General features: G+C 51.0%; 11 protein-coding genes across 11 annotated transcripts; 6 read left to right on the forward strand and 5 right to left on the reverse strand.

Moving 5' to 3' along the window:
• Positions 1–301: 301 nt before the first annotated feature.
• MGYG_01959 (hypothetical protein) lies at positions 302–3,530 on the forward strand (the record flags this gene model as incomplete). Its single annotated transcript, XM_003177850.1, has 6 exons — positions 302–439; positions 506–625; positions 702–998; positions 1,046–1,879; positions 1,947–2,894; positions 3,114–3,530. The coding sequence occupies 6 exons, from the start codon at positions 302–304 to the stop codon at positions 3,528–3,530; spliced, it is 2,754 nt and encodes a 917-aa protein (XP_003177898.1).
• A 610-nt stretch (positions 3,531–4,140) lies between these two features.
• On the reverse strand, positions 4,141–4,824 carry MGYG_01960 (hypothetical protein; the record flags this gene model as incomplete). Its single annotated transcript, XM_003177851.1, has 2 exons — positions 4,141–4,594; positions 4,658–4,824. The coding sequence occupies 2 exons, from the start codon at positions 4,822–4,824 to the stop codon at positions 4,141–4,143; spliced, it is 621 nt and encodes a 206-aa protein (XP_003177899.1).
• Positions 4,825–5,668: 844 nt separating this feature from the next.
• Positions 5,669–8,246, forward strand: MGYG_01961 (hypothetical protein; the record flags this gene model as incomplete). The annotated part of the gene is made up of 4 exons (XM_003177852.1): positions 5,669–5,826; positions 5,894–6,458; positions 6,527–6,712; positions 6,786–8,246. The coding sequence occupies 4 exons, from the start codon at positions 5,669–5,671 to the stop codon at positions 8,244–8,246; spliced, it is 2,370 nt and encodes a 789-aa protein (XP_003177900.1).
• Positions 8,247–8,869: 623 nt separating this feature from the next.
• On the reverse strand, positions 8,870–9,189 carry MGYG_01962 (hypothetical protein; the record flags this gene model as incomplete). Its single annotated transcript, XM_003177853.1, has 2 exons — positions 8,870–9,018; positions 9,102–9,189. 2 exons carry the CDS (start codon positions 9,187–9,189, stop codon positions 8,870–8,872), a joined length of 237 nt encoding a protein of 78 aa, XP_003177901.1.
• A 636-nt stretch (positions 9,190–9,825) lies between these two features.
• Positions 9,826–12,777, forward strand: MGYG_01963 (hypothetical protein; the record flags this gene model as incomplete). The annotated part of the gene is made up of 1 exon (XM_003177854.1): positions 9,826–12,777. One exon carries the CDS (start codon positions 9,826–9,828, stop codon positions 12,775–12,777), a length of 2,952 nt encoding a protein of 983 aa, XP_003177902.1.
• Positions 12,778–13,360: 583 nt separating this feature from the next.
• On the forward strand, positions 13,361–17,037 carry MGYG_01964 (hypothetical protein; the record flags this gene model as incomplete). Its single annotated transcript, XM_003177855.1, has 2 exons — positions 13,361–15,974; positions 16,046–17,037. 2 exons carry the CDS (start codon positions 13,361–13,363, stop codon positions 17,035–17,037), a joined length of 3,606 nt encoding a protein of 1,201 aa, XP_003177903.1.
• Positions 17,038–17,279: 242 nt separating this feature from the next.
• On the reverse strand, positions 17,280–18,042 carry MGYG_01965 (hypothetical protein; the record flags this gene model as incomplete). The annotated part of the gene is made up of 4 exons (XM_003177856.1): positions 17,280–17,423; positions 17,500–17,683; positions 17,768–17,819; positions 17,901–18,042. 4 exons carry the CDS (start codon positions 18,040–18,042, stop codon positions 17,280–17,282), a joined length of 522 nt encoding a protein of 173 aa, XP_003177904.1.
• Positions 18,043–18,392: 350 nt separating this feature from the next.
• MGYG_08955 (hypothetical protein) lies at positions 18,393–18,768 on the reverse strand (the record flags this gene model as incomplete). The annotated part of the gene is made up of 2 exons (XM_003177857.1): positions 18,393–18,597; positions 18,716–18,768. The coding sequence occupies 2 exons, from the start codon at positions 18,766–18,768 to the stop codon at positions 18,393–18,395; spliced, it is 258 nt and encodes an 85-aa protein (XP_003177905.1).
• Positions 18,769–19,226: 458 nt separating this feature from the next.
• Positions 19,227–20,414, forward strand: MGYG_01966 (Poly(A)+ RNA export protein; the record flags this gene model as incomplete). Its single annotated transcript, XM_003177858.1, has 2 exons — positions 19,227–19,490; positions 19,572–20,414. The coding sequence occupies 2 exons, from the start codon at positions 19,227–19,229 to the stop codon at positions 20,412–20,414; spliced, it is 1,107 nt and encodes a 368-aa protein (XP_003177906.1).
• A 327-nt stretch (positions 20,415–20,741) lies between these two features.
• MGYG_01967 (methionyl-tRNA synthetase) lies at positions 20,742–22,764 on the reverse strand (the record flags this gene model as incomplete). The annotated part of the gene is made up of 2 exons (XM_003177859.1): positions 20,742–22,557; positions 22,628–22,764. 2 exons carry the CDS (start codon positions 22,762–22,764, stop codon positions 20,742–20,744), a joined length of 1,953 nt encoding a protein of 650 aa, XP_003177907.1.
• A 225-nt stretch (positions 22,765–22,989) lies between these two features.
• On the forward strand, positions 22,990–23,619 carry MGYG_01968 (hypothetical protein; the record flags this gene model as incomplete). Its single annotated transcript, XM_003177860.1, has 1 exon — positions 22,990–23,619. The coding sequence occupies one exon, from the start codon at positions 22,990–22,992 to the stop codon at positions 23,617–23,619; it is 630 nt and encodes a 209-aa protein (XP_003177908.1).
• Positions 23,620–23,703: the final 84 nt, after the last annotated feature.

Genomic DNA, 23,703 nt, shown 5'->3' on the forward strand with positions numbered 1-23,703 from the left:
GCAGCCCTAGATATACGGGCTTCCTTCCGCGCTGTGGCTACCTGCAAGACGTCTGGATGATGATATCGTTGCCTAACTTGGGACGAACGATCATATCCGCTCCTTGCAATTACTTCTCCGTCTTAGCAGGCCATCCGGCCTTTGGTTCGCATCAATTTTTGATGAGTATAAGAAAAGAAGAAGAAAAGCCGAAAGTGCTAGCTTGACGTTACTATTGTCACTCCTTTGGTTTCGCTTTTTTTATTTTCAAAAAAGGCATATGCCATGACCAGTTGACCTTGTAGGAATTATATTTTCAACGATGACTCGGATACCATGCCGCTCGACGGCGGCCAGAGGTATTATGCGGCCTCGCCAAACCTTTCCTAAGGCTGCTGTGCGCAAGCACAAGATTATTTTGGAAAGCATCACGCAAGAGAAGAAGAAGCTTCGCATCGCAGTATGTGTTGTCAGCTCCCAGTTAATGCGCCTTGCGCCTGTATATCCAGTTCTAAGCGAAGGGCAGATTTCTTTTGAGACCAAACCGCCTCCGGGATACACGTTCATTCCTGCAGGGAACCCGGAGTTCACTAACGGATGCAAGGAGCTGTGCCGGAAAGATGGATACAAAGTTTACACTGTATCGGTGCGTACTTCGTAAAAAAAACCCATTCTGTTAAATATACCTGCTTACTCACTGTTTTAATTTGTTATTTGTTCAGACAACCCCCCATCAACGAGTGCATGACCTTTCTCAACATGTCCATAGGATTGGTTATCATTTTCCTAGTGTTGTGGTAGCTACAATATGCATGGAGCGGGGATTTTTCCTCTCATCCAGTGGGAGAGTGGTAGCGTATCAGAATCAACGCTCTGAACAGACCCAAGGTAACAAAAGTGCAAACTCGGAACAGTCACAGGAAACGATCAACGCAGAGGCGAGGGATGCAATCAAAGATTTGTTCCCTAACATCCCGACCAAAGATCTGAACCAGATTGTAAAAACGGCTTTCAAAAAGGTATGCCAACCATCACGGTTGCGTTCGTTGCTAATTGTTATGTTCAGGGAAAACGTAGGGTTGGAACAGCAATCGAACTTCCATTAGCACGCCGGGCTCAGCTCGCAGTAGTGGCCCATATTCGCCATATCTACACCAGCTATGATCGCTTACTTAAAACGACCTCCTTTCAGGAAGCTAGGGCGTCGGTTGAAGAGCCCACCCTTGCTAAATTAGTCCTTTGGCGAGGTGATGATGAAAACGGTACAACCGTACTTGAAGACGTTTTCCGTGAAGTCATCGTTATATCCGACGATGAAGATGATGAACAAGATGGTGAAGAGCAGGTAGAATTACCACTGCCACTTCTACCACCTCACCCTCATCATGATATCCCTAGAGAGAGCATGGAGCTAGCTTCCAGGAATACCACACAGAGGCAGATTCCACGTAATTATGGAACTCCAAGGGATAGCCACTTTGTTACCCGCCCTATCGCTGTACAAAATTCCAGACAAAACCCTTCTACTCCAAGTGTGATCACTATTGATACCCCTAGTCAGCATTCCGAACGGAGAAACCATGACCACAGAGGGTTCCGGAGGTATGAGGCATGGGACCGAGCAAGAACTCGGTATAGCCACCTTGTAAATGGTGCCCCTGCTGCCCCTGCTGCGCCAGAGTTTAGAGAACAACACTCTCCAAGATACCCGCAGGCTGAATCAAGACAGGATTTCTACGGCAGGGGAGAAGAACACCGTGTCCGATTATCGCCATCCATGGATACTCCAGCAATGAAAGCTACTGATATTACCAGGAGAGAAGTTGTTACAGATCGTGCACAACCTACAAACCCGTATACGCCAAGAAGAATTACGGCCCTGAAAGAGACAGAGCCTGAGGTAAGGTTCCTGGAGTTACTTGCGGCATGTATTTTTTTCCAGTGTGAGAAACTAACAGTAGGTGTAGCGGCACCGCCGGCTTCCGGACCATCCTCCATTCTTGCCGGCTGTCGAACGGCCCCAAATGGGTTATGATTATAGACAGAGTCCTGCTGTATCTTCTAACCTTCAGAGAGTGAACCGCCTCCAGTCGAGACTCAGCTATCCTCCATCTGTTGTCGCTCACCCTGGGTCATCGTCGGCGCCTCTTCAATCCCAGCTAGGGCCCCATGTTGAATCCCGGGATTACCCTATTATTCAATCGATTGAGAGCCCGGTGGCTCCGATCAGCCGGCCAGAGAGGCCGGACAGCATACCAAGAAACAGTCCAAGGTTGACGATGGTGATGCCGGGCCAGCCAGCATCCCGGACCATGAGATCCACTGAGAACGGGCATCCTCCCTCGCAATTAGACATGCATTCCAGGCACCAGGAAAGACACTGGGGTGATCCCAGGTTTTCTCGTGTCATTGGTACTCCCCAAAGACTGGCATCCACCACTGCACGTAATGGTATACCACCCTACAACGGCCATGGATCCCATCTGGATGGATCATCCTGGAGCCCCTCCTCTGGAGGTCAACACCAGCAGCCCCAACCGCTACGGAGTATAGAGAATATGCCACGCTCCCCATTATTGGAGAGGGCGAGGATCGTGCGAGTAGCTCAGCCAGGCCTGGGCGACATTGAGCAGCGACATGTCCACTATATGGGAGACCACAGCAATAGGGAGCGAGGCGTGGTGTCCTCCTCTCACCAATCGTCGCCTATTGCAGTGACTAACCCAGCAGATGCGTCTAGAAGGATAGCTTCACAGTATCCGTACCCAGAAAACCCAGCGATAGTGATCCGACAGAGGCATAGCCTGAACCCTCGCTTGGTCGCCTATCCAGCCAGTGGCCCTCCCGCAGATACTGGCAGCCGTTTGACGCAGGTTCGCATATATGATCAACCGACGGAACTACGGTCTTCTGTGGTAAGTAATTACAAGGAGAGTCCAACCGAGAAGCGAGACGATCTGATTCCCCTCCACATCGTTGCTTATCCTCTTTTTTTTTTTTTTTTTTTTTTTTGAGATCTTCCCTGGGATCTTCTTTTTTTTGTTTGATCGCTCCTGTTTTTGTTCCTGATAATATCCATCACCTTCCGCCAACAGTGCAATGCTGACAGACTGTGCCCTTTTCTTTTGCAAAAGATAAAACAAGCTCAGCTGGAGGAAGGTCTGCATCGTCAAGCACAGATGACGCACTTGGAAAACCGAGACCCTACTCCGGTGCAGAGCAATTTCAGCAGCAGCCGCTACAGCCATCCCTATCTCGATAAACCACCCTATACATATTTAGTGGACAGTGATCGGCCAGCACCAGCCGCAGCAGCAGTACCACCACCATTACCACCACCAAAGGCAGCACCACCAGGACACCATTATCCCAGTGCCGCCTCTGCTTTCCGGACATATCGATCACCTCCACCACAGGCATCGACACGCAGCTCCGAGTCGTTGACCACGGCCTCTACGCTCTCTCGCACCTGGACAGCTCCAGAGCTGGGCCCTACAAGCGGCCCCATCCGCAGCCACCGGCCATACACTACCCACAGGCCGTTCCTGTAGTAATAGAAGCAAGAAGCAGCAGTAACAGCAGTGCCTAGAAGAACGCCTGCGCATGACGAGATGGCTTGTATATACTTGTTTTTGTATTGAGCATGGCGTTGCATGCGGGCGGGCGTAGAGAGGGCGAGCGTGTGTATATATCTATATCCTTCCATGATATAAATACGTCATCATTATCATTACCATTATTATCATTCATTATTATCATTATTACGGAGTGCTCGGTCTTTTCAGTTAACTTCCCGTGGGAGAGAGAATGAGATCTATCAGATGGTTTATCCGAGACTGGCACCTCGACCTCCTCCCCCATGCATGGGCTGATGATGTATGTAAGTCCGGGGGTATGTGTATACAGAGTAGTAACCACGCATGAACTGCTGCACCTGTGAGATGAGATGGGAAACAAGAAACAAGGCACGAGAAACAAGAAGAGGGCGATCTCCTCAATCTCTCGATACGAGGCTTCAAATCTCCCAACGGCCCCCCCGGTCCCAGGAACCAGAGCCAGGGTGTGTCTGTCGTCTCTGGATCGATCGCGCATGTGAGACAGACTAGGTTAGGCAACTAGTCAAGGTCTTCTCAGCTCGCCACAGGAGATACAGCAACTAAACTAGCAGCCAGAAGGAGCTTGGTCGCCGTTTGTCACAGAGAGAGAGTCGCGGCCTCGGTTCACGAGTAGTTGCCTGTTGCCCATACGAGCCAGGCAGGACAGGACAGGACAGGAGAGGCAACCAGGAGGCCATCGCCATCTGACATCGCGGACGAACGGCAGCATCGCCAACTTCAGGTTCCTCTTCTGGCAGATTGGGTCCTTGACGTCGTCGCCATCCGCCGCCGCCGCCGCCGCCGCTGTAGTCGCCATCTGCCTCGACTCTTGCAACGTCTTCCAACGACTTTCCCTCGAGAAAGCTTCTCTGCCCGTGTCCGTCTCCGCCGTGCCAGGGCTCATCCTGACAAGCGCGAGACTTCGCATGGATCCTACCCACCGCGCCACTAGCCAGAACGAACCAGGGCCGAGGAAAAAGTCCCTGGTCTGGGTGGAGGAGGGCCCTCTCTCGAAGCGACTGTTGAGTTAAACTGATCCCGGGAGCGTCGTCGTGATGGACGTTGTTTTCCCACATTCACACCTAGAGAGGGTGACGAGCAGTGGAGCTTCGTGCTCCTCTTCGTCTCTCGGATTTGGACGTTTGCTCCGCGTCGGCTGGACGGCGATGTTGCTGTTTTCTGGTTCTTGTGGCCGCGATGGAGACGAGACGAGAAGACGAGAAGACGCGAAGATGTCGAGAAGGGCCATCCTCTGCTCTCGATCTGCCCTGGGATAGTCTTAGTCTTAGTCTTCCTCAGATAGCTAACTGGACCAGGAACGGAGTAACTCGACTGTCTCGTCCAATCTCGTGCATCCCTGTTTGCTGGGAAGATACCCATATACTCCGTACCAAGCTGCACTTGCATGCCCTGGACCCCATCTGGCCCTCGTAGTTATCTTTGGGTTCGTTGCCCTCTTCCTCGTCTTCTTCTTTTTCTTCTTCTCATATTTTTTTTTTAAACTCTGCCTCTCTCGCGACTGCTTGATATCTATCATATCAGGACCGGAGGGGGCGGCGAGCTTGGGTCCCGCGCAGTGTCGTTTCAACGTTGGACAAACTCTTGATCTGGGAGTCGAGCGTCTTAGCCGAACCAGTCATCCAGACGCTCCGGCTCATACTTCGCTGGGCCCTCTGCGTGTCCCGTCCCACTGCGCTGCCGATAGCCGCACGAGAAGAGGCTTGCTGCAGAGCGCAGACGCAGAAGCAAAGAGCAGGATTAAGCAGATGAGGAGTACGATCTCTCTCGGTTCTAGAGTTGCTTCGTTTCTTGGTACTGGGATGTGTGGGCTGGCTGGCTCTGGACAGAGATATATCGACGCTTCCCTCGCCCTCCCACTGCTACTGCTACTGCTCCAGCTGATCGTCCATGTCCATGTCCATGTCTAGCATATAGCATGCTTCTTATGAAGTGTCCCTGGACGGCTTGAAAACTCATCTTCCGAAATTTTTGCTCCTTCGGCCATCTACATCTACTCTCCTTCCCTTGTCATACATACATACATACATACATACATACACACATATACCGATATATATATATAATATTCAGCCATGGCCGGGAATGGCCCCGACCTCGAGAATATGGTGGTCGTACACCAATCCTTCCATCCAGAGTTTATCGTCTTATCGTTTATCGTGAGCTTCGTTGGCTGTGCGACATGTCTCGAGCTTCTGCATCGGCGAACAGCTCGTCTCGGACTCTATAACTGGTAAGCCGCAGCGAAGTGAGCAGATGAATGCGAGAGGCCACCGCTTTGCTAACCACTATCTTGCTAGGTATCTGCTCATCACTGCTGCCGTGTGCATGGGAGGCATCGGGATATGGTGCATGCACTTCATCGGAAACTGCGCAATCCGGCTGCATCGGGGCGACCTGCAGTACCAGATATCGTACTCTTCCTCCTTCACTGCAACCTCCTTCTTCCTGCCGATTGTCGTGCTCCTGTTCGCCTTTTACTTCATCGGCGCCAGTGAGAGAGCCGGCTACTGGTACATCATCGCCACGGGGACCCTGACCGGAATAGCTGTCTGCGGCATGCACTATGTCGGCCAGCTGGGAATTGCAAACTACTTGTGCACCTATAAGGTCGGAAACGTAGTTGGCGCGGCCGTCATTGCCATCTGCGCCAGTATCACTGCCCTGGGCGTCTTCTTCAGGCTCCGGGCATCATGGACTGACGACTGGTGGAAACGGCTCTTCTGCGGCCTCATTCTGGCCTCTGCCGTCTCCGGCATGCATTGGACCGCCGCCGTTGGAACGAACTATCGAGTGACAAACGCCATCGGCACATCTACCCAGCTTTTCTCTTCCTCGCAGGCCGTCATCATCTGCTGCACACTGGTATGCAAATCTTTACCCTCTTGTGCTATTCACCTTTACTAAACTTAATGTGTGTTATGCATGTATAGTCACTAAGCTCGTGCTTTTTCTTGATCTGTCTGGCTGTGATCGCCGGCCGCCAGCGCAAGAGGATGGCCAAGAGAGTCCAGCAGCTCTCTCTTGCCTGTGCCTTCTTCGATGCCTCTGGAAGTGTCATGGTGGCACCAGATGGCAGCATCCCAACGCACAAGATCACGAATCACTATGTTGAACGAGTACGTTTTCACTCCGTTTTAACCACCTGCATTCTGTTGTGTATACTGACCAAGCTACCCCCTACTCTACCAGAGCTTCGCCGATGACGAGTTTAACAGAGTACACCCGGCATTCCTCTGGGCTTTCAGAGCAAGCCGAAACTGGGAGCATCTAAAACAGTTCATACGAGGCATGAACTACAATGTCAAGTCTGATGACTCAATGAAGCAATACTACCCGGGCGCTGCCACCACCCCAGATACAGGGGACAACAACGTCAACTTCGAACTAGTCTTCAAGCAGCTCTTCTGCATAGCGGCCAACGGCCTCTCAGAACAGCTGCGCCTGCCGCTGGAGAAGCTGGGAGTGCTCTACGACGACGTTGTGCTTACCGGAACCCAGTCATCGAAAAAAACCAAACGCCGTGTCGGCGACCCTGAAGCATCGCCCGCACCATCGACCATCGTGGGCAAGGGCCAGTGTATATTTATAGTACGCCAGCTCAGCAAGCAGGAGACCATCGATCTCTCAATGTCGGGCTACCGTTTCGCTGCTCCCAATCACATCTCGGCTACTCTGGCCAGGCTGATGCAGGTCGAGCCCAGGGATATGCTGGACAATCTGACGCGGATGAGAGACTACTCCGCGCCCGAGAAGATGCTCGATCCTGGCGTCTATCTGGTGGGATTCTCGCTCTACCCTTCTGTCTGGACTGGATTCGACGTGCTTGTATATGGCGACGCTCCGAACCTGCTCCCCAACGTGCGGTTGCCCATAGAGGCAGTGACACAGCAACACCTAGACATATTATCACGGATGGATGGCTGGCCGCTCTCCCTCTGCTTGAAGTGGCTCAAGGCCAACGGCGGCTTCGAGGACCTCGAGGCCCAGAAGTTCTGCCAGGCCGTGTACGGAGCGGCATCGAATCTCTCTGCCTCGGTCGACAGCCCGACGTTTGCCCAGGCTAGATTCTCGTCTCGCCAGATCAAAATTCCCTGCCGGTCGCCGGGCCACGCAGAGGCAACGGGCCAGTGTGTTGCATTCTCCTTCCATATTATAAACGGGCTACTGACGCGGACGACACCGCCACATCTACGCCTTGCTCCTCTGCGGTTGTTCAACGTGCAGCAGCAGGTATACCCAGGCATCCCCGACCATGAAGTATTCCAGGAAAGCATACGGGACGAGTTCGGACATTGTCTGTATGACGACGACCTCAAGGGTAATAAATCGCCCATTCCCCCCTCGACGGCCCAGTCAATGATTCTACGGGCCAACTCCCTGATCCATCCCGGGGACGACAATGGGAGGGAAAGTAGCGATAGACCGTCGAGTTCATGGCGGCCTGCGAACGGCGGCATCATGATCCGCAACCAGATCACAGTGGACGTATCGCAAGGGGAGGAGCCAAGGCGGTCGAACGGGGCCTTTGAGATGCAGACTGTCGGGGCGACGGTAGAAGCAGGCTACGTCAAGGACGAAAACGAGACCTTCGTCGACGAGCTCTGTGCCATTTGCCGAAAAGCAGCTGCCGAGCCGGACAGGACAACCTAGTCTACGTTACGGGGCAGCTTGGTGATTTTTGTTAATACCCTCCTTTTTCTTCTGTATATTTATTTAATTTAGATGGCACGGCCGAGAGCTGCAGAGCCATACATATTATAACTATGTATATGTATGTACATAAAAAAAATATATATATACTATAACTAATGAATACGAAACATCGAAGACTTCTTCTTCTTCTTCTTCTTCTTCTTCTTTGTCTCAAAGGTAGTGTCAAGCATTCTGCATATCATCATCACCTAACTACATTCTCTACGTAATGAATACGGTAGATTAGCCGACTCCGTATCTCGAGACAGGCCCTTCTCTCTTCAACGGAGTAACGACTAAACTTCTTGGTAGGGCTTAAAAAGAAAAAAGGAGAAAAAGAAATGTAATGAAAAAAAGAAACAATATGCTATTTAACTCATTTAGGAAGAAGCATAAGAGGAAGAAAATAGCATCATCATCCCAGCACATCCCATGATGGCCTGCAGATCCGTGTTTTGAAGCCAAGTAAGTACTTTGACTAAGGAAGTGCTATAGATAGACATATCGCGCGTGAGAAGGCGTCCCTCCCGCCGCTGCCCCGCGACCGGCAGCGTTTCAGCCCTGAAGGGGGGCCGACGAGCTCAAACAGCCCTCTCGACGCCGTCGTCCTCGCCCTTGGTAATGGTCTTGCCAGTCTTCTTGAGGGCCTCCAGGACGGTTTCGTAGGACAAACTGCTGGTGACGACCTGGGCGGTTTGGTTCTCGAGGCTGACATCAAACGACTTGACTCCTACGCTCGGGTGTCAGCATAGAATCATCTATCCCAAGCAAGACGAAGACCAAAAACAAGGAGGTTTCCATGGCCATTCATACCGCTCATCTTCTTGAGAACACGCTCGACAGCGCCTGAGCAGCCGCTGCAGGTCATGGTGATGTGGAAGACGTACGTGTGTTCTTCCATGGTGGCTGGCTGGTCGTAGTCTCGGCTTGTGTCTTGAGATCAAAGGAGCTCCAGTGTCTCTCTATCTAACAGGCGCAGAAAAGGGGCTCGGCAGCGGTGGTCTCCTGGCTTCTCCTGGCTTCTCTTGTCTTCTCCTTGCTTCGTCTCCTGTCGAGGTGGGAGTTTTGTATTCTCCAGAAGGGCCGGAGGAGGGTTCGGCGCAAAAAAGAAACGAGCCAAGCGGCCTCAGCCAGCGAACCTCGTCCTGTCGACCGCGATAACCACTGCTGCTGCTGCTGGGAACTAGGTAACTAGCTGAGACGACCGGCGACCTGCTGACCTCCTGCTGCTCGTCTGCTGCTCGTCTTCTCCCTCGTCTTCCTCGTCTTCGGCCTTTTTAGCCACCAAAAAAGCAACAAGAAAGCAGCAGCAGCAAAAAACAAGATGACGTCCTGGCTTAGTCATCAAGGCTTATCTCTCTCTCCTTCGCCCACCTGAAACATCGCGAGAGGCGAAAAAGGACAAGGCCAGGAGGACGACAACGACGCTCGCTTCAGCTGCTTCAGCTTCAGCTTCTTCTCCCTCTCCTTTTTGCTGCCTGTTCATGCTGTAAGTCAACAGCAGACAGGCGACTCTTCTCCCCCGAGGACGGACAACATGGCTTGTCCGGACGACATCGACGCGCACAATACCGCCTCAGCACCCGTCGCTATACCCGGAGACCGCCCCCAGGACATAGAGATGGCTTCAGACGACTCGACTGCTAGACATGCTCTCCCTCCCCGTCTCGCCGCGCGGTTCAACCGGGTCTCTGCCACCTACAGGCGCGCCTCCGTTCCCTCCATTTCCCGTCGCAACTCGGCGTCGTCGATACACTCGATCCACGGAGCTCCCCATGGCGACCCCATGGCACCTCATATCCGTCGAAACCTGATACTGGAAACCCGCAAGGCCCGTCTGGCTGATAGGGCCGCCCACGTCGAGAAGGTCAGGCTGCGTGCTGCTCTGGCGAAAAACGGTACCAAGACCGCTGCGATCAAGGAGGAGAGAGCCCGGGCTGCTCAGAAGACGCGCGAGAGACTGCTGGCTGATATCACCGCAAAGTGTGAGGAAGAGGTGCGCCGCGCAAAGAAGAAGGCGGAGGATACCGAAGAGAGAAAGGCGGCCCAGCGTGCCAGGCTCCGCCTCGAGATGGTCGAAAAGTTCGCTGAGGCTGAAAGACGCAGACAGCTCTACCAGGAGACCCCCCGTCGACGCCGTACTTCAAGCATCCCGGCTGTCCCGGCTGCACCGGCTGCAGAAGGGATAAGAGTCACTAGCACCAGCGGTGGCCATAACAAACCACCAGCCATACGCCTTACTCCGACTGCGGCCGCTCATGTGATCCAGAGGATGTGGAGAAACCACCGCTCACGGGTCCTGGTTGGGAAGTACCTGGGGCTGAACCTCACTCTCGAAAGGATTGGGTTGCTAGGCTTCGAGAGGACTGGAGCCCTCGTGGCTAGTGAGACGACTTTGGATGTGACCGCGGCCATGCTTCGGCTCTGTGGCCTACAGGATACCCAAGGGGGTGCCCTCGGTGAGAGAGGTGCCGTCCGCATATTTCTCAGCAGCTACGTCATTGCAGCTTTCCCAGAGCACGTCCTGAGCAGTGATGGAGAGCAGGAACAGGACTTGATTGCCAAAGCTAGGGAGTTGCTTGTCATATTCCAGAATCTTCTTGATAAGATTGCCGTACGTGGACTGGCCAACGTTTCCCTCTCTCCCAGCATGCTATCCTTGGCAGAGGCCTACAACATGTTTGTCTCCGCATTCCACGCCTGGAAATCTCGTGATTCGACCGTGCTTATCGAGATCATGGTTGCTCAGTTTACGGAGCTTGAGCTCATCTGGCAAACGGTAAAGGATGACCGTGCGGGAGGTGTTGCGGACGATTACCAACAGGGAATCCGATACAACCAGACCTTGCTCCTCGCGAGGCTGAAGCGTCTCGTTGGTTCAGAGGAGGCTATGAAACTGATCAAGAAGTCCCTGAAGAAGGCCAATAGCTCTAAAAAGTCTAATGTGGCCACCGAGAACACCATCCCCAGAGCCGTCGACAAACCGTCGGCTTCCGCTGAAGCTCTGGTAGAGCCATCGAAGCCACCGTTTGAAGAAATGCTTCATTATGCAACTGCAAACTTGCCAGAATCTCGTCTTGAGGAAGAGTCGGTCTCGCCCCAAGACCGGCTAACCAGGGTCCTAACTGCTCTCCCTAACAACCGAACTCTTGTCCATGAGCTTCTGATAAACAGAGAGTACCGCATCGAACAGGGCCACTATACCGAGGTCCGTCGACAGATCATGAATCATGTCTGTGATATAATGAGAAGAGAAGTTGCCGCTGGCTACGGCACGAAATGGACTGTTGCTCTGGCTACTGTCATCCAAGACAGGCTGCTCCGTTTCCTCAGGCGGGGGAATTCCTTGCATAATCTAATTACCGAAGTCCTTGATCCCACTCATATCGAAAACCAGTGCAATTCTGGCACCTTTTCATACGACACCTTCTTTGACTTTATGGGGAATGTCCTCTCCAAGCTGTGTGCTCCGTTCCGAGACGCCGTGGTGGAAGAGTTTGCGAATAATAAGTCAGGAGACGAAATAGACCGTCTTTCACGGCTGATGGGGATAATAGACCTACTCTCGCTCGACCATACAAACTTCATGCTTCAGGTGGTGTCACCTCAGTTAATTGAAGAAGGCCCCCAATATGAACAACGCTTGTTTGAAAGGGATCTACAGAATGGTTCAATTACACTGGACAATACCAAGGAATTCTGGAATTCAAATCTTGCCACCTTCGGTGCTGCGGACCCTCAACCAGCCATGGGCAAGATTTATGCTCAGGGGATGGTTGATCTTGTGCTGAGCAACACAGCCACTCCCCAGAAACGTATACCCGAGACTATTCAAGCGGACTATGCGAGACTTGGACAGCTTCGATCTCAAGGTTTCAAGATTGCTGCTACCGCTTCAATACTGCTTACTGCCAAAAATCTCCTGAAGCGTGATGTAAGATCTCAGTGGAAGAGCGAGGCAGACCGGATTCTCTCGCTGGACTGGCATGATATCAAGGCAGAACGCATCCAATCTATTATCGATTCCACTCATCCAATGCCCGCAGCAACCAGGTCCCAGCTCTTGAGCACAATTAAGCGTGTGGTTGGCCCAGCTCTGGCCGCTGCAAATGCAGCTTCTGTCCTTGCTCCTTCTAGTTTGTCCGTTACCACCACTTTCCAGTCTTTCACTGTCAGGCCATCGTCCGGCTCGTCAGATGCTGGTTCTGAGCCCTCGGGAAGCGCTACATCCTTCACTGATCCGGTCGCTCGACTTATGCTCAACCGGCTTCGATCCCATATTCTGGCTCGTTTAAGTGCCACAAACACCAGAGAGCGAGTGAGGATGACCACCACTGCGAGCCAGGGACTTGCCAGTGCCGGAATGCCCGAGTTTGTCAGCGAAGTAGGCAAAATAGTCGAAACTCTTGACAAAGTCCGTGAGATTGACTGGCTGTGCCATGGGTCTATCCACGAGAAGATCTGGAATGAAATCTCCGCCAACGCCTGATGGGAACACTTCCAAAAATTTTTCTCTTTTTTAGGATATTTTCTATATTCCTTTCTCGTTTCCTTCACGTCCACTAATTCCATTTCTTTTTGCTTAGACACAAGGAGTTGTATTTTTAGTGTCGTTCGGTTCAAGATCATATATATCGTCACTGATGGCTGCGAAGCTATATACTAACCGCCCTGCTAATTACTACACCTGTGCTACTTTTACCTATCGAATGCTCCTATTACCAGAGACTGTTTTCATTTCTCTCTCTCTCTCTCTATCTATCTATTCATCTACCTTAACTATATAGCAAATTGCTGAGTCGTTGATCGCAACTCATATCCCAGCTCGTGATTATGTAATAATTTTGGTGTGATGTCACATGTTACTTTGTGTCGCGCCGCTGTGATTATTTAAACAACGTTGAATGCGCCCAAGAAGAATAAAGCACAGCAGAGCAATAGAGAACCAGCACTTGATCAGTATCCGCCGCGGCGTCAACTTGAAAGAGTCGAGTGTCTCTGGACACAAGAACACTTCATGGAATACTCTACCTAAACCGCCATGGGTGCGACCTGGACGTGGAATGGGGAGAATGGTTGCAAAACACCGTGATATCCTGCTTGCTTGTGTGGGTGGCTTCTTCGCATGGGGACTTATAACGAGCTGGTATCCGCTGATACGCTTTATTGGATACTCGTTTATCCTAGGGGCTACTGCCACTTTGGCCTCTCTCATCGTCATTCTCATCACCAGCGTTAAGCGTCCGGATTACGGTTCTGCCCTTTCGAAGCTATGCGGCCAACCTGTGGCCTTCCTGTCTTCTGATAACTGGAAGCGGGATTTAGAGGGCTATAGAGAAAACACCAGTTACCAGCCTGCGCCCCTCTATCCTCAATCGTTTATCGTTTCTGCGGCGCTGGACGAGCTGCTACATTTAGTCAAGAGGGACTTTATTGAGTCGTGGTACACGCATATTGGGAGCAACCCGAGCTTTGCTGACGAGATCGATTCCATTGTTCGAACGGCGGTGGAACGGATAAAGGACTGGCTGTCGAAGGAGGACTTCGTGGAGATAGTCGTCTCGAGGATCGTTCCTATCCTTACAAGCCATTTGAAAGATGTCGACCTAGCTGAACGAGCCGTGAGGGGCAGAAATTTGAATCATGGTGTGACGGAATCCGAGGAGCTGGAGATAGCTATTGCTGCTAGATTTCGAGAAGGCAATATCCATCCAGCGGCTGCGAGATCTTCGCCTGACGTGGCGCAGGTTCAACAGGAACACTTGCGCAAGATCGTAGTGTCTCTTTTGCCCACGATTCTTCCTGAGAGCCAAGCAAACAGCAGGGCAGTATTGGTTATCACTCGAGAAATAATAGCATGCGCCATCTTATTTCCTTTGATCAGCGTCCTTGCGGATCCGGATACGTGGAACCAACTGATGGAAGCCTATGGTCGAACGGCTCTTCAGGACCGCAAAACTGTCAGGAGGTTGCGTGAGGCGTTAGACCAGCATGCCCTGCCTCTAGCAAAGTCCAAACAAGCATACGCGTTCCCAAAACTGGGTCCAAATGACTCTGAGAGAGAATTTGAGCGCTTCATGAGGGGCATTCGACGTTGTAATAATTTATCTGATGCGAGGAGATTTAGGAACAATGTTGCAAGCCAGCTCAAGCGTGAAACGATGTTTGACGGACATGACCCAATCTTATATCCGGCGCTTGAGACAGCCAGAGAGCCTTGGACCAGAAAGTTACTAACTTATCACTCCAATGGTGCTGCAATGCTCAATCACTTTGCTGATCAGTCATATCAAGCCCCTTCGAGACCGCAGGACATCTCCTTAGTCGATGTTTTACATAATGCAGCTGGTCTGTCTTATTTCATGGAATACATGGACCGCCTGGGCCTCATGTCGTTGGTCCAATTTTGGCTGGTGGTAGATGGATTCAGGAACCCACTAGAGAACGATATGGGAGATGATATGTCGTCTGCACCTCCAAATTGGACCATGGCAGACAGAAATGACATGATTTTGATAAGCGAGAACCACTTGTCAAAACCGGAGCTGAAAGTTGACGAAGAATCTCGAAAGATTGTTAAAGGCTTCATCTCAGCTGGTAAGCGGGCGACACCAGAGCAATATTGGAAGGCAAGGAAAGCCGTTCTGGCTGCCCAGGCTACAGTCCTTGAGGACATGAAGTGCAAGTATTATCCTGCCTTCAAGAAGTCTGACCTCTACTATAAGTATCTGGCGTCAGACGAAGCAGCCGCAGCAACCAGCATTGCAACCCCTTCTAAGCAGTTAAATAAGCCGCCTCTTAGCCGATCTCACACCTCAGGGAATTACCAGCCATCCCGAGTGTCTTCACCCATACTTCGAACGGACTCTCAATCTAGCATGAAACAGGATTCGCGCCGGAAACATTCCCTATTCAGCTCTGATGCATTTGATACTGGGCGATCTACAGACTCTGATCACCCACCCCTTTTTAGTGATGATGTTGAACCCGAAAACCTAGAATCCTCCACTTACAGCCTTGGTAAAGATTCTCAAATTGGAGAGGCAGATGTACAAGAAAAAAGAGTACTGGAAACCATGGAGGCTGCTCTCAATGATATTATCTCGGACACACCAAATGACTTCAAGGATGATGTCCTGAGAAGTAGCCTGCCATCACCGTCGCCCAGAACCTCAGTCGACATGGGCCGTATGGATGGGCAGCTAGCCGAGAAAGGGAAGCCCAGCATATCGTCGCTGGGTCTAGTTAATACATCTTCACGCATTGGAGTTTTTACAGACGATGACTTATTTCCAGATCAAGAAAAATTTATTGAAGATGAATATGCTGATCCAGACGTGCCTGAACACGATATACCCATAGAGGAAGAAATACATGAGGCGGCGCCTGGAGACCTGGGCCTTACGGAAGCAATATCTGGTCTGACAGCGGACATAGAGAAGCTTGTTTCGCAGGAGTCCGTGATCGACTCCCTTACTAGGAAAGCTGAATTAACGAATAACGTGGCTGAACTGCGTATTCTTGGAAAATCGAAATCTAGTTTACGAAGAGAGATTAGGCGTAAGGAAATGCAGAGGCAGCAGTACATTGTGCAGGAGAGTGATAACAGCCTGTACGGGCGATCGACAGTTCAAATACCATCAATTCTTCTTGAAAAAGAGCCAGATGGCCGCGAGTATGCCTTATGTGAGTTATTACTTAGGTGGCGTTATTGTAATGGCTCATCCCTTCTGACTTGTGGCCTGTTTCCTTTTTAGATGTGATTGAAGTGAAGCGGCAGGCGGGTGAACAGATGCCAGTGGCCTCATGGGCTGTCCCCCGAAGATACAGCGAGTTCCACGAGCTACATCAACGGCTTCGAGCAAGATATCCTTCTGTGAGGAATCTTGAGTTTCCGCGGCGCCGTATGGTTATGAAACTGCACAAAGATGTCCTCCATAAGCGCCGTGTTGCACTGGAAGCATACCTAAAGCAGATCCTTCTTCTACCTGATGTGTGTGGCAGCCGCGATCTCCGCGCGTTTTTGTCTCAGCGCGCAATTGCACCCACCCGAGAAGAGACTGGGGAAGGGGAAAGTAGGGATATAGTCACTCGGCTTTATAACTCGGTGGCGGATGGTATGGATGATTTCCTTGGAAACATAGCCGTGCTCGACCAGCTCTCAACTGCTGGCCAGAACCTCATATCTGCTGCAACAAACCAGCTGAGCACTTCACAGGCTGCAGGGCTGGGCCTTGACGAGACTGCCACATCAGCGGAGGCGGAGGCAGAGCTAAATGCCTTTGAAGACCGCGAGCTAGAGCCTTTTATCAAGCCAATCTGCGATATCTTCCTAGAGATTTTCGAGCTGACCAGAGGTAACAATTGGCTTCGCGGAAGGGCAGCAGTTGTTGTGTTGCACCAGCTACTTGGAGGGACAATTGAGCGTAAAGTACGAGAGAACGTCAGGTCCCTGCTACAAGATTCGTCGTTACTGCATTATATCGGGCTTATAAAGGATACTATGTGGCCGGACGGAAAGCTTCGCGAGGCTAAGGTTCGAACAAGCTCAGAGAAGATGAAGAGCCGGACGGAAGCGGGTGTGATGCTAGCTACCTTAATACCGGAAATGGCAGCGGGCGTTGTTGGACGTGCAAACGCCCAGGCAGCTGCAAGACGGATCTTCTCTACGCTGAACAACCCGCGGCTTAATTTGCATCTAGTGTACACCATCCTTGACGAGATTCTCCTCATCCTAAATGGGAGATGAATGTTTGTTATTATGAATATACATGTACATCATCACGATCATTTGAGCAGGAACTAAAAGAAGAGAAGAGAGAAGAAGTATCATAGAAAGAAGAGAGTTTCGAATTAACTCAATATGATGATGACTCGACGCCCCTTGTGACAAAGAGTATCTAATGCCGATTTGCTAGCCATACATAATGAAGACGACCGATGGATGAATCACAAATAACAGTGACAGCTCAATAAAGGAGAACACAGGTCCTACTCAGCAGCGGCACCCTTCTTTTTGCTCTTCTTGGGCGGTGCGGAGGCTTCCTTCTTCTGATGTACAATGAGTCTTGTCCACGACTCCTCCTTGTCCCACTCGAATCCAGCGAGGATGGGGTTATCTAGCTCATCATCGGCCTAGGTTTGAGAGTCAACAAAGGGCTGCTCATCCTAACAAGTGTGCTTATAGTGGGTTGTAGCGCTAAAGGCTTACCTTCTTTTTAAATTGTTTGTAGATAGCATCGAGGGCATCCTTGATCGTTACGCCCTTGAGATTTCGGGCAGTGACCTCAAGGCCAAGTGGGAAGTGTAGGTCAATCTTCTTGACGGGTGGTGTGGTGAGGAACTTCTTGAGGGCGTCCTTGTCATCTAGGGACGCAGGTGACGTGTTGAGCTTCCTGTATGCTTTGTTAGAGAACCAACTCTGGCCACCCGTACGTCACTATAATCTTAGATCCAAACAAAAGAGAACATCTTCTTACCAGTTGAGTTTCTGTGTTTCTATGGCTATTTCGAGCTCGATCCCTTTCTCTTCTACACGGTCGAAGCAGAGAACATAAGCAATGCTGTCCCTGAGTTCATGGGTTGGCATGAATGGAAGGATGGGCCACATACCTAGGTCTTTGATGTTCATAACATCTGAGTTTGTACTCTTCTTCGAGTCTTTCTTTATCGACTCTTTCTTCGCTGTTTTTTTGCTCTCGGCTGGTGAAGGGAGACCGGCGACGGCAGAGTCGACCTTAGTGAGCGTAGACATGATGAATGGATGGATGGATGGAGTTGAGTTGAGATGAGATGGGAGTCGCGCTGGAGTGGCTACCTGGCTCGGCTATGTTAGTGATACGATGAAGCCCCAGGCCAACATCCAGACCGAAGAAGAGACGGCTCGACGATACCAATGGAGGCTTCTACAGCGCTATGCTCGAGATGGGTTGTTTTTGCTGATGCTGACGATGTAGTTGTAGTTGTAGATGTTGTTGGTAGAAGAAGAAGAAGAAGAAGAGGAAGAGGAAGAGGACGAGGAAAGGGAGAAAGCGGGGTAGGTTTATATACAGACCAAGCTGCGCAACCGGCCGTCCGAAAGGGGAAAGGGAGCAGGGCGGTACCTCAGCAGGACCTCGCGCTGCCGCCAGCCGCCGCCTGCCGCCCCAAGTACCGCGCAGGTACCGCGCAGGTCACGCCCTCCCTGGCTGCGCCGACTGCGACGCCCGGCGAGTCACCTGAGCTGGCGTCACACCATCCGGAGCTTGTTCTGCATCTTCTTGTCTCGCCCTGCCTTGCCTTGGGCCGGGGAACTCGGCCTCGTCCTCTCCTGCATCCCGTCCCTGTCGACTGGTCAGAAGAGTTAAGTTAAGTTAAGCTACGCATCGTTCTTCCTAGACTACTTTGTCTCGACAGCTACAACGTCCCTGGCCGGCGCTGTCTCGTACATGGCCTGATCTGTGGCATGATGCTGCCTCTCGCCCTCGCTCGCCCGGCCCATGCATTAGCTGTCGTCTGTTATGATGCCATGATGGAGCATGGATGCGCGGATTACATAAGTAGCGGCATGCACCCCGCATCCCGCTTGCCCCAAAGCGGCAATTCGGCGGACGACCCGGTGGAGCGCTCCACCTTTTATCCGTTTTAAGCTTCACCTGAAAGATGACTAATATATTATATAACTACACATCATGTGACACGCTTAGTCAGTCTTAGGTAATCCTCGAGGAGCTTCTTTTTTTTTCTCTGGACGTTGGGCTTGGATGACATACAAACACCTTCTTTGCTGCCTTTTGAACGCGCCGCGACGAGGAACAGAAGGATTCCTACTCTGCCCCCTACTATCGGTGCTTTGCCTGTACCTTCATTTACCGGCGCATTCTTTGTTTCCTTTCCTTCTGCTGCCTAGTGTTTTTGTTTTCCCACTCTTTTGGTTTTTTTCCGTTACGACAAGCTACAATGACGGGCCTATTCGGCAACATCACCTCAAATACTGCCACAGCAACCACCACAACGACGGGTGATATCTCAAAGGATGTAGCCCTGGTTGCTCCGCCAGAAGATAGCATTTCAGATCTTGCCTTCTCCAGCCAGAGTGATCACCTCGCCGTTGCATCATGGGACAAGAAAGTGCGCATCTATGAGATCAATGAGCAGGGGATGAGCGAAGGAAAAGCCATGTTCGAACACCAGGCTCCCGTTCTTAATTGCTGCTGGTCTCCGGTATGTTCTGCAGAGAAACCCGCGTGTTTAAGACATATATGCCCAATCATACATGCTTACCGTTTTTCTTTCTTGTTTTAGGATGGCTCAAAGGTAGTTGGTGTCGGAGTAGACAAAGCGGCCCGCATGCTCGACCTCCAGGGTAACCCTACCACCCCTGTCCAAGTTGCCGCCCATGACGCGCCTATTCGAAGCTGCTGCATGATTCAAAACCCTGGAAACTCGGCCCAACCACTCCTCGTCACCGGCTCGTGGGACAAGACAGTTAAATACTGGGACCTAAGGCAGTCAACTCCAATTGGAACATTGCAGTGCCAGGAGAGAGTCTACTCCATGGATGTCAGCAAAACCCTTCTTGTCGTTGCCACGGCGGACAGATATATCAACATCGTTGACCTTAACCAACCAACAAACATATACAAAGTCATGCAGTCTCCACTCAAGTGGCAGACAAGGGTTGTGAGCTGTTTTACGGACGGAACTGGATTCGCGATAGGGAGCATCGAAGGCCGATGCGCAATTCAGTATGTGGAGGAGAAAGACTCCAGCTCAAACTTCAGCTTCAAGTGCCACCGTGAAACGCCCCAAGGTCAATCGAACGTGAGCAACGTCTATTCAGTCAACTCTATCGCCTTCCATCCTCAACACGGCACATTCAGCACTGCTGGGAGCGACGGGACCTTCCATTTCTGGGATAAGGATGCAAAACATCGACTCAAGGGCTACCCGTCCGTCGGAGGCACCATATCTACCTCAACATTCAACAGAAACGGAAACATTTTTGCCTATGCTGTTAGCTATGACTGGAGTAAAGGTTATACTGGTAACACCCCACAGACACTAAACAAGGTCATGATGCACCCAGTCACGCCAGAGGAGGTAAAACCAAGAGCAACATCAGCAAACGCACGAAGGAACAGATGATTTGATTTTCTTTTTTTTTTTGTTTACATCCATACTCCTTATTCCCAATTCAGCCCCATAGTGATCATATCCACGTACTCCGGGGTTTCCCCCTTCTGTTCTAATGAAAATGATGAACATCATGTACTCTGCTAAAGCACAAACATCAACCTTACATCTCTGTGATCGTCAAAACTACTACTTACTACCTTTCCCACCCTAAGAGATGACTTGGGGCGCATTTCCTCATGTCCATTCGCAAATGCCTAATAAATAGACTGGTCTGACTATAAACTAGAAACAAAAAGGAAGATTTCTAATCCATATCGTAAACCTCGCTTCTACTGCTTAAGAGGTTGGTAGTGTCACTTGAGCAACACCATCAGCAACCGCCTCCACGGCCTTGTCACCACCACTGGGCGCCACAGCTTCCGCTCTTCCCTTAGCCGACGCCTCTACAGGACCGTCACCGCTAGTACCTTCACTAGCTTTGGACTTTTGCTGCTTCTTCTTAGTCTTTGCTGCCTTCTTCGCCGCTTGCTTTGCCTTCTCTTCCTCTTTTTTCTGTCGCTCAGCCTGGGATCCGCCAAACTTTTCCCTCCACTCGTCAGCCTTCTTGACATCAATGTTGCTGAAAAGGTACTTTGCCTTGCCAACACGGTGGCCAGGCTTGATGACTGTAGGCTTCCACCCATCTTTGATATCATCGAGGCTTGGTATTAGACCGGCTGGCGCGTCCAATTGCTCAAGGATGGAAGCGGACGTTGCGGGGAGATATGGACAGAATACACTTGAGCACAAATGGATCAAATTCACCACAATACCAACCACTGCCGCAGCACGTTCGGGTTCGTTCGCAATAAGCGAATTATCAAGCTTGTTAGCCTGAATCAGGCCATTTCCAGCCTCTGCAATCTTCATGGCCGTGAGGATGCCAGCACGCAAGTGGACTCCTTCCATTTCGTTGATGTATTGGCGGAGAAGGCCAGTTACCTCCTCAAGGGCTGGGTAGAATGGCTCAGTGACAGTGAAGTCTGGGATAACTGAGTTATACGCCTTTGGGCTAGCAACCAGCTTAACAACTCGATTAACAAGGTTACCAAGCTTCGCAAGCAGCTCTCCGTTGTTGCTATCAATAAACGACTTCCATTCAAACTGTGTATCTCCGGTTTCCGGGCGATTCTTCAGCAGGTAGTATCTCCATACATCAGAGGAGACTCCTGTTTCCTTTGCGTTGTTCCCAAAAACTCCGATCCCACGAGATTTACTGAATTTACCGCCTTCATAGTTGAGGTACTCGGTTGTGCTGAGATGGTGTAGCATCGTCCACTTGTCCTTGGTACCCAGCTGACACCCAGGGAATATAACAGCATGGAATGGTACGTTATCCTTGCCAAGGAACTGGTATAATTGGACATCTTCAGGGTTCCTCCACCATTTTTCCCATTCAGGGGTATAGTTGGCAGTGATGGAGGGGTATCCAATACAAGCCTCAAACCAAACGTACAAAACCTTCTTCTCAAACCCGTCTAGGGGAACAGGGACACCCCATTTCAAATCTCGGGTGATACCGCGAGGTTGAAGGCCTTCTTTTAGCCACGATCCCGTAATAACTCGGCTATTCTTTGGCCAGTCTCCCTTTTCAATCGCCGTAGCTGACCATTTCTCAATTTCAGGCTGGAGTTTATCTAGCAGGAGAAAGATATGTTTCGTTTGTCGACGAACCGGGGTAGCGCCGTCAACTTTGCAGCGTGGGTTTATTAGATCGAAGGGGTCAAGAAGGTGCTGGCACTTGTCGCATTGATCTCCTCGAGCGTCATCATAATGACAGCGAGGGCATTCGCCTTCAACAAACCGGTCAGCAAGAAATGAGTCATGCTTTTCACAGAAGGGCTGTTCCGTGGTTTTCTCTTCCAGATATCCATGTTCATAGAGCCTTTTGAAGATGCTTTGGGATATCTCAGTATGGGCTGTCGTTGGCGTGCGGCCAAATATGTCGAATCCTATATTAAACCACGAGTAGACTTCCTGGTGGATTTTGTTATACTTTGAGCACAGCTCTTCAGGGGTGACGCCTTCTTCCAAAGCCTTGGTTTCAGTTGCAGTGCCATACTCATCTGTGCCACAGACGTACAGCGTTGGTCTACCGCACGCTTTGTTATACCTGTGTAAATACTCCCCATATCAGCAGCAGTTGGTGAAAGTGTCGAAAACGCTCGCATGGTAATACTAACCTCGAAAACACATCAGCACTCAAAACGGAGCCAACAATGTTACCAAGATGCGGGACATTGTTCACATAGGGCAGGGCACTTGTGATGAGGATGTTCCTCTGCCCTTGCTGGGGTAGAATCTTCGCTGTTGACTCCATGGCTGAGTTGTCGTGGCAGAAGTGGGATAGATTATTTTAGTGGGGGTTTGGGAGATGTTTTAACTAGTTAAATCAGTTATCGATGAGGCTCAAGTTGCGCGAGCCAAAGAATGACTTTCGGCGCTTGTGACTAACCAGTGACTCGTTTGCTTCGCCCACAAACCGTTTGAAAGTCAGTCCTGTTCAACGACAATAAGCTGCGTATGGGACGCTGGGCTCGTGGAGATGGATAATGGCCTTTTTCTCGACGATATTCTTGGCCTCGAAGACGAGTTTTACGCCGAAGGCTACAGGCTAGGGACGCTTGACGGGACAAAGGCGGGCTTCGACGAAGGCAGCGTCTTCGCCATCGAAAAGGGCTTTGAAAAGTTCCAGGCCATAGGGAAGCTCTACGGGAAGGGAATAATATGGGCGAAGCGGTTGCCAAACCAGCCGGAAATGTTGAAAAGCAGCACCGCTCAGTTATCCCATAAAAGCAAGAATGAAGCCCGGGACAATGCGCTGAGTGCTGGTGCTAAGTCGGGGGATCTGGAAGCACAACCTATACCAGCGCAGGATCTGCCTGGCCTCCCCAGTAACCCGCGACTGGAGAAACACATTGCAACATTCCTCTCGCTGGTGAACCCCCTCACCCTATCTATGGAGAATAATGAAGAGGCTGTTGACGACTTTGATGACCGGCTGAAGAGGGCTACTGCGAAGGCGAGGATCATTGAGAAGATGCTCGGCGAACCAAGCGAGCATACCGCTGAGTGCTCTACTGGGGCCAGTAACATCGAAGACATCAGCTCATTGCCAGCTCATGTCACCGGCAACCGGCAACCGCGGAACTCTAGCCCCGTGGTCCAACTTTGATCAAGAAGGGGGTTGGTCTTAATAACAAAAGCTGTCTGCCGTGACTTTCCTTTCCACTTGGCACAGAGGTTTTTGACAATCGCA

This window comes from Nannizzia gypsea, genomic scaffold (genome assembly GCF_000150975.2).
Source record: "Nannizzia gypsea CBS 118893 supercont1.1 genomic scaffold, whole genome shotgun sequence".
In the NCBI taxonomy this organism is placed as follows: domain Eukaryota; kingdom Fungi; phylum Ascomycota; class Eurotiomycetes; order Onygenales; family Arthrodermataceae; genus Nannizzia; species Nannizzia gypsea.